The sequence below is a fragment of the Gouania willdenowi genome, chromosome 12, assembly GCF_900634775.1.
Source record: "Gouania willdenowi chromosome 12, fGouWil2.1, whole genome shotgun sequence".
In the NCBI taxonomy this organism is placed as follows: Eukaryota; Metazoa; Chordata; class Actinopteri; order Blenniiformes; family Gobiesocidae; genus Gouania; species Gouania willdenowi.
This window is the reverse complement of record NC_041055.1, coordinates 22,976,107-22,993,606: the sequence shown is the minus strand read 5'-3', so window position 1 is coordinate 22,993,606 and position 17,500 is coordinate 22,976,107. Positions and strand designations below refer to the sequence as shown.

At 34.9% G+C, this 17,500-nt stretch overlaps 2 protein-coding genes across 2 annotated transcripts in view; both read right to left on the bottom strand.

Annotated features, from left to right (window-relative positions):
* Window positions 1-1,254, bottom strand: part of rx3 (retinal homeobox gene 3) — a 3,061-nt gene extending 1,807 nt beyond the window's left edge. The window contains exons 1-2 of the mRNA XM_028462920.1: window positions 931-1,254; window positions 430-644 (exon numbers count right to left, since the gene is read on the bottom strand). Of these exons, the coding sequence (XP_028318721.1) occupies window positions 430-644; window positions 931-1,201 (486 nt within the window). The 5' untranslated portion in view covers window positions 1,202-1,254. The remainder of the gene's footprint in view (window positions 1-429; window positions 645-930) is intronic.
* Window positions 1,255-1,503: 249 nt separating this feature from the next.
* Window positions 1,504-9,319, bottom strand: cplx4a (complexin 4a). Its single transcript, XM_028462922.1, has 4 exons — window positions 8,985-9,319; window positions 7,802-7,889; window positions 5,130-5,363; window positions 1,504-1,525 (listed from the first exon to the last, which is right to left on the bottom strand). The coding sequence occupies exons 1-3, from the start codon at window positions 9,146-9,148 to the stop codon at window positions 5,136-5,138; spliced, it is 480 nt and encodes a 159-aa protein (XP_028318723.1). The 5' UTR covers window positions 9,149-9,319; the 3' UTR covers window positions 1,504-1,525; window positions 5,130-5,135.
* Window positions 9,320-17,500: the final 8,181 nt, after the last annotated feature.

The window sequence follows — 17,500 nt, the reverse complement described above, 5'->3', positions numbered from 1 at the left end:
ATGGGTTTCTGCTCCTCAGGGATGGGTGAAATGCAGAGGACAAATTTCATATCTGAAATAATATATATGACCAATAAAGGCAAAAGCCCCGGTTCAATCTTTAAAAAGTTTTCCCTTTTTAAGATTTTCTGGGGAACAAAAAAAATGCCAGGACGGCAGTTTTGTCCCAGTCCACCCCTAAATGTGACTGCAATCAATGTATGTATGTATTTATTTATTTTTAAAGTAGCTGCTATAGGTTATTTAAAGATGTAATGTGGAACTTTGATCGGAAATCATAATTTTAACAGAGATTAATCAAAATCAGAAAATTCTGACAAAGAATTAGAGTAATATAATAATAATAATAATAATAATAATAATAATAATAATAATAATAATAATTTAAATGTTTTGAATTAAAGCAAAAGAAAGGGTCAGAGCGTCTACCTGCACTCGGACCTCGGGCAGGTGGACCTTCAGGGCCAGCTCCTCCCGGCTGTACACATCCGGGTAGTGGGACTTCTCGAAGGCTCTTTCTAGCTCGTGGAGCTGGAAGGTGGTGAACGTGGTCCGGTTCCTCCGGTGCTTCTTCTTCAGATTCTCGTCGTCGGACAGTTTTCCGTCTCCGTCCGACAGGTCCGGACACTGCGAGGCTTCTCCGCCTGTGGAAAGGAAACAATGTGAGGACTCACAATAAAATGCGCACAAAGTCACACTTAATAATAACATTCTTATGTTTTTAGTTTAAGAAAAATTAACATATGGATTAACCATTTAAAAAAAAAAATTTTTTAGTTTTTTTTCTTTTTTCTTTTTTTTTTCTAATTAAAGATCATTGAAATGTTTTGTTCGTTTCCTAACCTAAAATTGGAAAGCTCTAAGTCTAATGTCATCACCTTAAACTTCGTGACTTTATTTTGAAATCTGAGGGAAATTAAGTGCACTTACTTTCACAACTTTCTGCGTAATGGCCTGCTTTCTTCATCTGTATGGCGTTCCTGTTGCTTTCTCCATCCTTGCCCACAACTTTTTCTGCCATTTCGCAGGCGGATGCTGACTTATGGAAGATGGAGTCCTCTTTAAATCCCAGGATGGCCTCGATGCTGTGCACCGTGGCCGGGTTGTTTCCCACCGGGCTCTGCATGGAGCGTGCGGAAGAAGTGGTGCGCTCATCCATCATCATCATCATCACTTGGGAAGTTGATCCAAGAAGCCACATGGGTGGAGTTGTGAGAGGAAAATGTAAAAAAAAAAAAAAAAAAAGAAAGTCTAATTTCCTCTTCTTTCCCCTTTAGTTTCTGTCAAAGCTATATAACTTCAGACCTGGAGGATTGTTGGAGACTTTATGCACCACAGACCCAAATGCTGCTCTGAGCATCTTCGCTGGCTGATTTTAAACTGGTTCCTTCTTCTAAGGCCACCACTCCTCCAACCCACCCCCTCATGTGGCACCCCTGCTGCACGTCACACAGAGGGGGTGTCCCTCTGGATTTGGCCCTGATGGATAATTGAGAGGGGTGGGCACACACACACACACACACACCCTACTAACCAACTCCTCCCCATCTCAAGTGCATTAGTCAGTGCTGACTCTAAGACCTACTTACATAAATCTTCAAACCATCTTTCCACTCCACAGATGTCATGTTCATGTCAGCCCGTGGCCAAAAAAAAAAGAGTCAAAAAAAGATGGAGATTAGACACACAGATTAAGGTACAACAAAATTATAATTACATGATTTTGGGGCAAGCTTTTCATTTATTTTTTTTTTACTTTTATTTTGGGGAAACAAAAACCTCAATTGTTGCCAAAATGCAATTCTTTATTAAAACTCAATATGACACTGATTAAGGCAGTATATTTCAATTGATATCTAGTGTTTCTGGGTTAAAAATTCTCAAAAAATCTGATATTAAACTAAAAACTTATGCTGATGTGATTTTTAAGCATTTCCTACCAGTGCTGATTTAAAGGAAGTAACAAAGCTCAAACAACAATAACACTTTTGGTCTATAGCCACTTAACAGGAAACAAAGATTGCCTGCAGTGTGGTAATCCCACTTAAGGGGATTACATTATTTTACTCAAAAGAGTTAAAACCCCTAAAACTATTTAGCCTTTCCTAATTAAAGAAGGTGACCTTATCCTTTGTTAGCCTAACGGAGGAGGATAGCAGAGGAGAGAAAGAGAGAGACAGCCACATGTTGAACACATGCATGTAAAATATAAATAATGTTTTCTCATGTTGGTATATAGGACATGATAAACAAAACAAAGAACATGGGGTTATTCAACAGTGTTAAAAGAAAAGAAAAAACATATTAAGTCCAACATATTAAGTTTGTTGTTTAAAATAAAATTAAAAAAAAATCTGTTTTGAGCCAAAGCAAAATTAAGTAAATCAGTGCACAGTGTCATGAAATCTTGACCTTTTTTTTTTTTTTCAATACTTTATTTTACAATGAAGATTAGAATCTTTTCAGGATACAAAGTGAAAATATGAAGGTTGAATAATGAGTTTTTTTTTGTTTTTGAAAAAAGAAAAACATTCTATTTGCATACTGAATAAATAGGTTGTTCCATTTATTTGCTACATTTCTACTATTTATTCTAAAGAAAATGTATAACTGTAGTAAAATTCGTTTCTAGCTTTGTGTGTTTGGGGACAGAAAGATGCTGTTTTTCATACAATATGGACAGAGTCCTGATTAAAAGAACCACAAACTGCTATACTGTACATTTTATTATACTTTACCATGTTAACAGGCTCATTCCAACCGCTCTTTAAAATTAAAAATCTTGTAGTAGATCTTAACTTGAGTAGATTTCTACAACTTTTTAAAGACTTAGATTTGGGCCCCCTAGTGGCTCATGGTGTCTATTGTAGCCGTTTAGTCCGCATATAACCAGAAACGGTTATATATATTTCCATTCCTGTTATGTCCTTCCCAAACCAGCATATCATTTCAACAGGGGAAGTCCATATCTTAAATCTGGATTTGATGTTCTAAAAATTTTGTTATGCAAAGTTCATGCATAGATAGGTAAGATTGGAGAATGTCATGATTTGGTTTAAATTTTAGACTGTCAGTCTCTGTTTTTGCGTTCTCTTGCAGAGTGGCACTGTCTGCACTTTGAAAACGGTCTCATTTATGTCATTAATTTTCCTATTGAGTTGAAAAGGTTATCACTGGTTATTTATAAGTTAATGTAAAAAAAAAAAAAACCCAAATTTTTAATATTTTTCCAGCTGCAACTTTCTTTCCTTAAATTATCTTCACTTATTGTTATCGTGAGTCGATTGTCATCTATCGTATCGTAAGCTCGTGTTATAGTCCCACCTCTAGAGCTTGGCCATACATAACCCATCACAGTGGATATACAGTAGATCTTGTGTTTTTTGACTGTCTCACACAAAGCAAATAAACTTACAAATGCTTTTCATTTTATTTTAATTAAAGGGACAATATTGAAGTATCAGGAGAAAATCCGCACCTGTCGGGGGAGAACATGCAAGCCCCACATGGTGTCCACACCCAGGACCTTCTGCTAATCTCTACCAGGTAAGCAACGAGGACTAAATCTTCCATATACAGTATAAATCATTGCATATATACTGTACATACTAATTTAAATATGTGAGCATTTCGATAGTTTGAATTGATTAATTAGAGAGGGAGAGAGAGAGAGAGAGAGAGAGAAAGAGCTTTACAACCTTGCTGGTGCTGATCCTATTAGGTATAATCTACAGACTTTACAAATCCACAGCCGTTTAGACTTTGGTTCATGTGAAACTCTGAAGGTTGTGGCTTCTGATCCTCCCTCCCATACAATTCTGCCCAATCAGGACTAACTCTATGAATAACACCCAATTAAATTAAGACCTTGTCTCCCAGTATCAGCTTTGATCTGAACAGATTAGATTAACTGTATTTACTTAAGAAAAAAATATATATATATCTGAGAACAGTAGTACCAAGTTGGTGGAAAACTAATAATTTGTGCATGCATATATTTGATTACAAATAGGTAAATTGACATTGAGTTTAATGAAGACAACATGTAGTGCTTTTTTAACATGAGAAAATAACATTTACAACACATTTTGTACAGCGACAGACTTTTTAAATTCAGAATAAAGTCTTTATTTGAACAATAAATAGATCAGTGCCATGCATTTCTATGTATTTCACTAATGTTCTCTTACAATATCAATATGTATCTTTATTGCAGTGCTGTGCAAATCTGCAAAATGTGTCTGCAACCATTATCAAGTCCAAAACTTGAAATGTCATGTTTTAAAGTTACAGCAAAAGCAAGAAACAAACAAAACAAAACAAAAAATCCCCAACTAAATACAATACAGAAAAATACACATACAAAAGAAGTCTAGAGTAACGATAAAGCCAAAAGGAAAGATGAAATACTGTGACGAGGTTGGTTTCTCTGTGCAGAATAGTAATTTGGACTCAATCACACACATTCACACTGAAGTGTTTGGTTTTATAAGAAACAAACGGGAAAAAAAGTGACTGGTGGTTTACATATAATGATATCTTTAGATCAATTGTATTTTTGGGTGGAAGGTCGTTGGGATGGTCCACGTAAAATCACTTTTCTACGTCCCAAAAAAATAAAAGATGAGGGTTGCAGGTGCATCCTAGACATGATTTGAACTGGAAGTATTTGAGTTGAGGTTTTGTTTATTCAGACAAGGTTTCTCAGGAATTGTTTTATCTCCTGACATGTTTTGACTGTCAACTGCCAGTCTTCTTCAGAGGAGTTCTGCTGATATCCTTTGATGGTTCCTTTGAAGTTGATGGTTCCTTTGAAATTTCCTGAAAAACCTTGTCTGAATAAACGAAACCTCAACTTAACCATACTGTTCAAAAAGAAGACAAAATTAATCTCGCTGGAACTATTACATGGAAGTATTTGATTTGTTGAACAATCGCTGATAGTATTGACATGTTGCCTTGGTGTGGCTAGGCTAATTTTTCATTGCGATGATGCCTTTAATGATTGTAAAACAAAGTTCTATTATTACGCAGATACGTACGGAATGTTTTGATAGTGAATTTCATTTTCTCGTCCTCCACACTTCCTCTCATTATTCCCACACATACTATACATGTGCACCCACTGGGGTCGTTCACATGACCGAGCACTTCTCCTCTGCTTTGGTCTTCAGCTCAGTGACCGTGGCTGAGGCCTTCTCCTTGATCTGGTCCATGTCCATGTTCTGCAAGTTTTGAATCTGGCCCATGATGGAGTCTTTACCCTCCTCTTCTGTCGCATCCTCGTCCACCATCTTGAGCAGCTCTTCTGGCACATCCACATCGTCCCCAGCCATCTCGATCATGTTCTCATCCTGCTCGCTCTACGGAACCACAGCATCGGGACAAAGAATACGGTCAGACACTCAATCTTTCGTTCTCGAGAGTGGAGGTTAGGGCTGCACTTAACCAATATTTTGGTAATTGAGTATTTTATTGATTATCAATTAATCAAGTTGTACACTTTTGCTTGATTCAAGCTAATTTTTTACATATAAAACAGAAAATAAGACTAATCACCCACTAATACCAACTAATTTGTTTGTTTTTTTAAGGAAAAAAAATACAGTTGTTACATATACTGTACGTAATATTTAAAAGAAAATATGTGCATGTTTGTAGCGAGAAGATTCCACTACACGTGGTGTAAAAGTAAGATGACAACATAATGAATAAATAAATAGATTATAAGAAAAGACATTGAAATAATAATAATAATAATAATAATAATATTATATATGTGTATATATATATATATATATATATATATATATATATATATATATATATATATATATATATATATATATATATATATATATATATATATAAAGACTTACAGCACGCTGTCCATGTTATAGTCTCAATATTTTTCCCTTAATGGTGGAAATGTTTTTTTTTTTAGCATTTGCAGTTATTTTTGTAATTTCAAAGTAAACAACTTAAATGCTAATTTAAAGGTTTTTACTCTGATGGATTACTGTGTTTTCATTTATAGTTCCATAGCTGAGATCAAATCCAAAGACTTTAAACAACAACAGAATGTGTGGTACCCTTTTGTTATTTAGATTTATTTATTTTTATTTTTTTTATTAATGATTTAATATATTTGACAGACTTTAACTGTAAGCTTTGATGTAAACAAACAGATAAACTCATGGATCAGCTTTAATCCATGGTCAATAACTGCCCTCAAAGACATTTCTGGCTTCCACCTGCTTTCGTTCTTTATTCTGCTTTAAAAATCCCAAATTTAAGGCTTTTTTCTTAAACCAAACTTAATCCTTTACTATGTGAAATAGGCGTGTAATATAGATATAGTGAAGTGGTGACTTTAAACTTAAATCTCTGGGATTAACTCGGTCCTTCTTTAGCCTTTCCTTCCTGAATCCCAACTATAGTCTAAACATATCGTTGATAAGGTTGCACGGCAGCTTAAAGCCATTAGTTGAACTGCACAAACTTACACTTAACATGCAAATGTTTTGTATTGTGTTTATAGATATATTAAATTCATGTGTATAATAATAATAAACATTTGCATATTAAGTGTCTATTTCTACACTTTTAAAGGTTATACTGTGTTTGGGGCTGAAAGACATGTTGTTTTTCCTGCTTTCAGGTCTAATACAAACAATTTGTCATCTGTTTACCATTAGACTAATGAGAAATCTCATCACCATTTATGTGAAATAATGAGGTTTATCTGTACTGCTGCTGATCATTGTGTTTGGTCCATTGTGTGAGGTTTAAGAGAAAAGAAATGTAACCATTGTGGTGTCTGTGAGCGTCTGTGCACATCAACCAAGGTCGCTTTCCAATTCAGGTGAAATAAAAAACAAACGACAATACTAGCTTTTCCTCCGTGGAATCAACAATTCAACACAAGTCCCGTTCTTTGCCTGTTAGATTGTTCTAGTATAAATACCTACAGAAATAAACAATGACTAATTAAACATCCACATACCTTTTTGGTTCTGTCCATTTTAGGTTACTTTTCTTTCGCGAGTCTTTTTTAAAATCCGAGCGTTGCTTTTTTATATCCACGTAAGTCGATGTTTGCTTACAGTAAAGCCAATTCACTCAGCCCCGGCGCTGCCTAATGATCCCAGGACACCTGCTCAGTGGCTTTGCAAGACTCACGCTGCAAAATGGGATGCGTGGGCTAATGTCTGTCTTTCCCACTAATCTACTGTCATGTCCAGCTAACAAGAGCTGCTGTTAGAGCAGGTTGACCTCCATCATAAGTACGTTTTTAGCAGGAAACAGCACCAGACGAGGCTTTTAGCAATAAAAGGATAAAAGGAAGATGAGTTAAAGGTAATAATCAGAATAAATCATATTAATATTATTTGTTTATTCATAGGTTGTTTTTTGTTTTACTACAAACTACAGCATCTTAAATGTGTAAGCTTTGTAATAGTTATATTTTTAAATGATAGAAACCTAATGAAGTAACACTAATCAAAACTTATATCGCATTAAAACTGTGTATATTTTTCGCAGCATCGAAAAGGCAAAAGTTTGATTATGCACTGCACCAACCTGCTTCTAATGGCTGACAGTCTGGATTAAGATCACATGACCACCAGGGATGTAGTCACGTGACCACATCCAGACCAACAGCTCAGCTACAATAATAAAAATCTGTTTGAAAAGCTTCGTTTGTGCATGCATCCTTGAGTTTATGCATGGATGCAGGTTGCGGGGTGTCATTGTGTAGTTTGTGTACGTGTGTGTATGTATGTTTGCACGCGTGTACCTTTGGCAGCCGGTATTTATCTCTGAGGCACACCCTAAGTGTCGCCCTCTCTGCTTTCTTGTGTAAGAAATCTGCATCTCTCTCCATCCTGCGGAAGAAACATTGCGTTTTTAACTTCAATTGCTGCTCACAGAAATGCCATAAATGAACAGACTTAAATCAATATGCTGCAACATTTCATGCTTTGATGTCAATGTAATTTATTTCATACTGTTCTATTCAAAATCTAACACCATGGCTCTTTTTTTTTCATTTTTTATGGTGAGTGTTAACTCGTTAATGCTACTACAATTTACTCTTATGAACACATTCTGTGTGTTCTTAGTAACTTGCACTTTAGGGGTGAAACTGTGTTCAGTTCAGCAGATTAGATATCAATCCAAAGGTAAAGGTAGTAAAATAAACACCTCGTGTGAAGACTATCATGTGAACACACCTCTATTTATTAGCAGCCATAACAGCAGGCATGCATGCACACACATATGCACACTCTTGGACAGAAGATTTGAAAAAAAAAAAACTTCCACTCTATCTCTCCTTTATTTTCCATCCAATGACTTGATTTGGACAATCAAATTGTGATCCGTTTAAGTCATTTTTGCAACACTTAAAAAAATAATCTGCTTTCGACAGGCAAGAATAATCTGGTTATGCAATACAGACTGAATGAGTCTGATACTCATGCACAACTGACGAGGGCAAGTTAAATGCCCCCAAAATTTAAAAAACGAAACAAAATAATACATAATTTTGATTGCATTTCCCAAGTTTCTATAATATAATGAAGTAAAATTTGTTGAATCACTGTAAATTGTTCAACAAATAATTCCAAATTTAAGTTTTTTTTGTCATGTGCAAATAAAAAGATAAATGGTACACAAAAGCAGCACAAGAGCATATAAAGAAGATGCATATTTGAAATGAATGAAGGAAATACGATTAAGTAGACCTACAAATGTTGCTAAATGTAATGCCTGATTTATTCTGTCAAACTGTAACAAAAATAGGTGTTTTACACTTTGGTTTACAGTTAAATTTAAATTGTAAAGAAGAATGTTAGTAAAGAAAGGAAGACAGTGAGTGATATGACAGAATAAAGCTTGTCAAGGTCAGATTGTCCCCCACACACATACTGGCGTTAGCAGGCCCGAGGCGTCGCACTCTTTTCTGTGAAGCTACTTACTTTTCCTCCACCAACTGTTTTTGGTACTCTTCATACTCTTCACGTGTCATCCCTGCTGCTTTGGCAGGGTCTGAAGGGGTGGCCTCCTCCTCCTTGTCACCTCCACCGCCAAGACCCATTCCTGACAGGGGGTTCCCAATCATGCTCTTGAGTAAGAAAGCCATCTTTTTAGTTTTTGGACTAAAAGTTCACACCGACAAAGGTTTTTTCTGTACGAAAACGAAGCTGCACTCCTCTCTTTTGACTTCCAAAATAGCCGTCGAATACAGCGGTAGCTCTCTAGCTAACCTGCTGCTTGTCCATGGAGCCAAGGACACACTGACAACAAGCAACAGACAAACACACACACACAGACACACACACTTAAACACACACATTTTGCCTCGGCCATAATCTGGATTTAATCCTCCCTGCTCCACTATGCTAAGAGGCAGATGGCCTGTTTTTCTTTCTATTTTAAAATCACACAGGACTTTGTAGGATGTGGGTTTTAGTTTTTTTGTTTCTTTTTTAAACACTTTACGGAGTCTTCAGAAAACTTTAGGCAGTGGTCAACCCCCAACTTGGCTTTGGAATTGGGAAATCCAAATGTGAGCACGTGCTGCTTGTCTTCTACTGCTTAATCATATTAGTGAAGTACGAGCAGGCCTGTGTGTGCAGCTTAAACACTGCTGATGCCACGCAGAGGAGGAGGGAGAGGGAAAGACAGAGCTTTACCCACACACATACACACACACAGAATGACAAAGTGAAAAGGGCGAGAGAGAGAGAGAGAGAAACAGAGCGAGGAGAGGGATTACGCCGCTGTTTATCCCCATGAAGTCTTCTCTGGCGTAGTGCTATTGTTGATGGAGAATGACTGACAGGAGGATGAGAGATGATGAGGGAGGAGAAAACCCTTCTTTAACCACTTGAGCCACTCCACCAATTCAAAATGGGGCTCAGAGGAACCTGTTGATCCTGCCAAAATTCCTTAACTTTTTGTCTTTTTGAAATTTTTAGAAATATGACAACTAAAACAAAGCTTGTAAAATAAGATTACATGACCCACTTTACAATACATGACCCTTTTTGAATGAGCATCTGCATGTCCGTTTAAAAGCTTGTTTAGTAGCTTTTATTGCCAAAAGGATAATGATATATTTATAATTTAGCCTTACCTCTGTTTTGTGGTGTTTTAAATTTTTTCGACAAGTTTACCTCTGATTTTGGGTGATTTTTTTGATTGTTGTCATTTTTTGTGTCTTACTGCGTTTTGAGCCCATTTTAAATATGTGCACTATATTTGCAGTACACAAACAACAATTATTCAATATAGCCTCCATACTCTCCCAACAAGATATATCTCGTGACACGGCAGCACATTCGTTGCTTGAGTTGGAAACACAGAAACAGGGAGAAAATGACAACAACAACAACTCGGAACAGCCTCAGTGAGGCACATCCGCAAAGCCAATCCTTCCTTTTGTTCCATTCACTAGGGATGTCACAGTACAACTTTTTCACTTCCAATATGATACCGATATTGCAGCCTTGCGTATCGGCCGATACCGATATTGATCCGATCTGATATCAGCACGAATCATACATACTTTTTTTTACTTATTTTACTCAAACAGAGAATAGTCAGCAACAGTATAAGAAAAACTTACCCATTTATTATTAACCGATTGGTTATATAAATGTTTACTTTCACCATAATATCTTCAGTATTCTACAATTGAATCAAATAAATTAAAAAATAAATTAAAAATTATAAGACCAGCACCAACGTTAAGGCGCATAACCACCACCTACTACATTGGAGTGTGAACCACAGTCACCTATAGATAGAAGTGCTGGAAATTTTATCGGAGTGCTTATATCGGTGATTTTAGATGTAGTCCGATAAAATCCGATATTTGTTTTCTGGCTGATATCGGACCGATATCCGAAATCAATATCGAATCGGGACACCGCTACCATTCACTGTGAAAAGTATGAAACATTTTCTGACCTTACCTTTGCTGAAGGTCTGGTAGCTCAGGTGTTGGTCTCCCATCTTTTAAAAGCTGTTGTTTTTTCTCAAAAAAAAGTTTCTCTATCGTCTCTTGCGTCATCCTGCCTGTAGGGTTATCCCGCCCACTCGGTAGAGCGAGAGAGAACGTAGCAGCAGCGGTCACATTATATTTGCAGTAGTTTTTAAGGTCTATTGATGGTCCTAACTCAATTTTTTTTTTTTGGAAATTTTTGAAAAAATATGTCTTGCCATAGCCTGACTTTTTATTTTGGGTATTTTTTGTTTTTTGTCATTTTTTCTGCCTTACTGCTTTCTTATCCCTGTTTAAGTATGTGCAATATATTTGCAGTTGTTTTTAGGGTCTAATGATGGTCCTAACTCAATTTTTTTTTTGGAAATTTTTGAAAAAATATGTTTTGCTGTAGCCGTACTTTTTATTTTGAATGAATTTTGTTTCTTGTCATTTTTTGTCCCTTACTGCTTTCTTAACCCTGTTTAAGTATGTGCATTATATTTGCAGTACTTTTTAGGGTCTAATGATGGTCCTAACTCAATTTTTTTTTTTTGGAAATTTTTGAAAAAATATGCCTTGCTATAGCCTTACTTTTTATTTTGGGTGATTTTTGTTTTTTGTCATTTTTTGTGCCTTACTGCTCTCTTAGCCCTGTTTATGTATCTGCATTATATTTGCAATACTTTTTGGGGTCTAATGATGGTCTTAACTCAATTTTTTTTTTTTTTTTAATTTTTGTAAAAATATGCCTTGCTATAGCCTTACTTTTTATTTTGGGTGATTTTTGTTTATTGTCATTTTTTCTGCCTTACTGCTTTATTAGCCCTGTTTTAGTATGTGCATTATATTTTCAGTAGTTTTTAGGGTCTAATGATGGTCCTAACTCAATTTTTTTTTTTGGAAATTTTTGAAAAAAAATGCCTTGCTATAGCCTTACTTTTTATTTTGGGTGATACTTGTTTATTGTCATTTTTTTGCCTTACTGCTTTCTTTGCCCTGTTTAAGTAGGTGATTTATATTTGCAGTAGTTTTTAGGGTCTAATGATGGTCCTAACTCATTTTTTTTTTTGTTGAAATTTGTGAAAAAAAAGCCTTGCTATAGCCTTACTTTTTATTTTGGGTGATTTTTGTTTTTTGTAATTTTTTGTGCCTTACTGCTCTCTTAGCCCTGTTTAAGTATTTGCAGTAGTTTTTAGGGTCTATTGATGGTCCTAACTCAATTTTTTTTTGTGGAAATATTTGAAAAAATATGCCTTGCTATAGCCTTACTTTTTTTTGGGGTGATTTTTGTTTTTTGTCATTTTTTGTGCCTTACTGCTTTCCTAGCCCTGTTTAAGTATGTGCATTATATTTGTAGTAGTTTTTAGGGTCTAATGATGGTCCTAACTCAATTTTTTTTTTTGGAAATTTTTGAAAAAATATGCTTTGCTATAGCCTTACTTTTTATATTGGGCGATTTTAGTTTTTTGTCATTTTTTGTGCCTTACTGCTTTATTAGCCCTGTTTTAGTTAGTGCATTATATTTGCAGTAGTTTTTAGGGTCTAATGATGGTCCTAACTCAATTTTTTTTTGTTGAAATTTTTGAAAAAATATGCCTTGCTATAGCCTTACTTTTTATTTTGGGTGATTTTAATTTTTTGTCATTTTTTGTGCCTTACTGCTTTCTTAGCCCTATTTTAGTATCTGCATTATAGTTGCAGTAGTTTTTAGGGTCTAATTATGGTCCTAACTCAATTTTTGTTTTTTTGGAAATTTTTGAAAAAATATGCCTTGCTATAGCCTTACTTTTTTATTTTGGGTGATACTTGATTTTTTGTCATTTCTTGTGCCTTACTGCTCTCTTAGCCCTGTTCATGTATCTGCATTATATTTGCAGTAGTTTTTAGGGTCTAATGATGGTCCTAACTCAATTTTTTTTTTGGAAATTTTTGAAAAAATATGCCTTGCAATAGCTTTACTTTTTATTTTGGGTGATTTTTGTTTTTTGTCATTTTTTGTGCCTTACTTCTCTCTTAGCCCTGTTCATGTATCTGCATTATATTTGCAGTAGTTTTTAGGGTCTAATGATGGTCCTAACTCAATTTTTTTTTTGGAAATTTTTGAAAAAAAAATGCCTTGCTATAGCCTTACTTTTTATTTTGGGTGATACTTGTTTTTTGTCATTTTTTGTGCCTTACTGCTTTCTTAGCCCTGTTTAAGTATGTGCATTATATTTGCAGTAGTTTTAAGGGTCTAATGATGGTCCTAACTCAATTTTTTTTTTTTGGAAATTTTTGAAAAAATATGCTTTGCTATAGCTTTACTTTTTATTTTGGGTGATTTTTGTTTTTTGTAATTTTTTGTGCCTTAATGCTTTCTTAACCCTGTTTAAGTATGTGCATTATATTTGCAGTAGTTTTAAGGGTCTAATGATTGTCCAAACTCAATTTTTTTTTTGGAAATTTTTGAAAAAATATGCCTTGCTATATAGCCTTACTTTTTATATTTGGTGATTTTAGTTTTTTGTCATTTTTTGTGCCTTACTGCTTTATTAGCCCTGTTTAAGTATGTGCATTATATTTGCAGTAGTTTTTAGGGTCTAATGATGGTCCTAACTCAATTTTTTTTTTGGAAATTTTTGAAAAAAAATGCCTTGCTATAGCCTTACTTTTTATTTTGGGTGATTTTAATTTTTTGTCATTTTTTGTGCCTTACTGCTTTCTTAGCCCTATTTTAGTATCTGCATTATAGTTGCAGTAGTTTTTAGGGTCTAATGATGGTCCTAACTCAATTTTTGTTTTTTTGGAAATTTTTGAAAAAATATGCCTTGCAATAGCTTTACTTTTTATTTTGGGTGATTTTTGGTTTTTGTCATTTTTTGTGCCTTACTTCTCTCTTAGCCCTGTTTATGTATCTGCATTATATTTGCAGTAGTTTTTAGGGTCTAATGATGGTCCTAACTCAATTTTTTTTTTTGGAAATTTTTGAAAAAAAATGCCTTGCTATAGCCTTACTTTTTATTTTGGGTGATACTTGTTTTTTGTCATTTTTTCTGCCTTACTGCTTTTTTTAGCCCTGTTTAAGTATGTGCATTATATTTGCAATACTTTTTTGGGTCTAATGATGGTCCTAACTCATTTTTTTTTTTTTTGGAAATTTGTGAAAATAATGCCTTGCCTTAGCCTTACTTTTTATTTTGGGTGATATTTGTTTTTTGTAATTTTTTGTGCCTTAATGCTTTCCTAGCCCTGTTTAAGTATGTGCATTATATTTGCAGTAGTTTTTAGGGTCTAATGATGGTCCTAACTCAATTTTTTTTTTGGAAATTTTTGGAAAAAAATGCCTTGCTATAGCCTTACTTTTTATTTTGGGTGATTTTAGTTTTTTGTAATTTTTTGTGCCTTAATGCTTTCCTAGCCCTGTTTAAGTATGTGCATTATATTTGCAGTAGTTTTTAGGATCTAATGATGGTCCTAACTCAATTTTTTTTTTCGGAAATTTTTGAAAAAAAATGCCTTGCTATAGCCTTACTTTTTATTTTGGATGATACTTGTTTATTGTCATTTTTTGTGCCTTACTGCTTTTTTAGCCCTGTTTTAGTACGTGCATTATATTTGCAGTAGTTTTTAGGGTCTAATGATGGTCCTAACTCAATTTTTTTTTTTGGAAATTTTTGAAAAAAAAAGCCTTGCTATAGCCTTACTTTTTATTTTGGGTGATTTTATTTTTTTGTAATTTTTTGTGCCTTACTGCTTTTTTAGCCCTGTTTAAGTATGTACATTATATTTGCAGTAGTTTTTAGGGTCTAATGATGGTCCTAACTCAATTTTTTTTTTTGGAAATTTTTGAAAAAAAAAGCCTTGCTATAGCCTTACTTTTTATTTTGGGTGATTTTAGTTTTTTGTAATTTTTTGTGCCTTAATGCTTTCCTAGCCCTGTTTAAGTATGTGCATTATATTTGCAGTAGTTTTTAGGGTCTAATGATGGTCCTAACTCAATTTTTTTTTTTGGAAATTTTTGGAAAAAAATGCCTTGCTATAGCCTTACTTTTTATTTTGGGTGATTTTAGTTTTTTGTAATTTTTTGTGCCTTAATGCTTTTTTAGCCCTGTTTAAGTATGTGCATTATATTTGCAGTAGTTTTTAGGGTCTAATGATGGTCCTAACTCAATTTTTTTTTTTGGAAATTTTTGAAAAAAAAAAGCCTTGCTATAGCCTTACTTTTGTATTTTGGGTGAGTTTATTTTTTTGTAATTTTTTGTGCCTTACCTGCTTTTTTAGCCCTGTTAAGTATGTACTGATATTTTGCAGTAGTTTGTAGGGTCTAAATGATGGTCCTAACTCAATTTTTTTTTTTGGAAATTTTTTGAAAAAAAAGCCTTGCTATAGCCTTACTTTTTATTTTGGGTGATTTTAGAAAAAAAAGACTTTGCTTAGCCTACTTTTTCTTTGGGGTGAATTTTAGTTTTTTGTCAACTTTTTTGTTGCCCTTAATGCTTTCCTAGCCCTGTTTAAGTATGTGCATTATATTTGCAGTAGTCTTTAGGGTCTAATGATGGTCCTAACTCAATTTTTTTTTTTTGGAAATTTTTGAAAAAAAATGCCTTGCTATAGCCTTACTTTTTATTTTTGTTGATTTTTGTTGTTTGTCATTTTTTCTGCCTTACTGCTTTCTTAGCCCTATTTTAGTATCTGCATTATAGTTGCAGTAGTTTTTAGGGTCTAATGATGGTCCTAACTCAATTTTTGTTTTTTTGGAAATTTTTGAAAAAAAATGCCTTGCTTTTTATTTTCAGTGAATTTAGTTTTTTGTCATTTTTTGTGCCTTACTGCTTTCTTAGCCCTGTTGAAGTATGTGCATTATATTTGCAATACTTTTTTGGGTCTAATGATGGTCCTAACTCAATTTTTTTTTTGGAAATTTTTGAAAAAAAATGCCTGGTTATAGCCTTACTTTTTTTCTGGATGATACTTGTTTTTTGTGCCTTACTGCTTTTTTAGCCCTGTTTAAGTATGTGCATTATATTTGCAGTAGTTTTAAGGGTCTAATGATGGTCCTAACTCCATTTTTTTTTTTGGAAATTTTTGAAAAAATGTTTTGCTGTAGCCTTAATTTTAATTTCGGGTGATACCTGATTTTTTTGTCATTTCTTGTGCCTTACTGCTTTCTTAGCCTTTTTTAAGTATGTGCATTATATTTGCAGTACTTTTTAGGGTCTGTTACAACCTGAGTGCTCAAAAAGGGCACCCGGACAGCAACAGACGGCCAAACAGCAGCAAAGACAGTTCAGTGTTTAAAAGAGTTTTATTCCTCGTTACAACAGGACGACCAGTTCCCAGGTGGGGAAGGTGAGGACTGGGAGGTTGGTGCCAAAGAAATGAAAACAACAAAACAAACCAGACCCTAGCAAACTCTTGCACTCCAATATGAAAAAGAACAAACTAAAATCCTGACTAACTAACTAAAGAAGAGGCCAAAACATACATGGGGTGGCACCAACCACTTACCTAGTGTTTCTAGACACAAAATTTCTAGGTGTGTAAAATGTAAGAGGTACCTCGTCTTACCTAACCCTACACCTTACCACCACACTGACAACCAAACAAAAGGTACGGCCACCATGCAAAACAGCTCTCTCCCGAAATGCTCATCAAAACTTCCTCTGAAGACTGTCCTGAAGACCTCCTTTCATTATGCTGATCGAGCCCTTATGTACTGCAGGGCTCTAACGAGGCCAGGTGAGCACAGCTGCAGCCAGCTGATTAGCCTGCTAAAAAAAAACAGGAGGAAGATCACAACAGTGTCAAGTTCACTTGCACGTAACAGGGTCTAATGATGGTCCTAACTCAGTTTTTTTTTTTGGAAATTTTTGAAAAAAAATGCCTTGCTATAGCCTTACTTTTTATTTTGAGTGAATTTAGTTTTTTGTAATTTTTTGTGCCTTACTGCTTTTTTAGCCCTGTTTAAGTATGTGCATTATATTTGCAGTACTTTTTAGGGTCTGTTACAACCTGAGTGCTCAAAAAGGGCACCCGGACAGCAACAGACGGCCAAACAGCAGCAAAGACAGTTCAGTGTTTAAAAGAGTTTTATTCCTCGTTACAACAGGACGACCAGTTCCCAGGTGGGGAAGGTGAGGACTGGGAGGTTGGTGCCAAAGAAATGAAAACAACAAAACAAACCAGACCCTAGCAAACTCTTGCACTCCAATATGAAAAAGAACAAACTAAAATCCTGACTAACTAACTAAAGAAGAGGCCAAAACATACATGGGGTGGCACCAACCACTTACCTAGTGTTTCTAGACACAAAATTTCTAGGTGTGTAAAATGTAAGAGGTACCTCGTCTTACCTAACCCTACACCTTACCACCACACTGACAACCAAACAAAAGGTACGGCCACCATGCAAAACAGCTCTCTCCCGAAATGCTCATCAAAACTTCCTCTGAAGACTGTCCTGAAGACCTCCTTTCATTATGCTGATCGAGCCCTTATGTACTGCAGGGCTCTAACGAGGCCAGG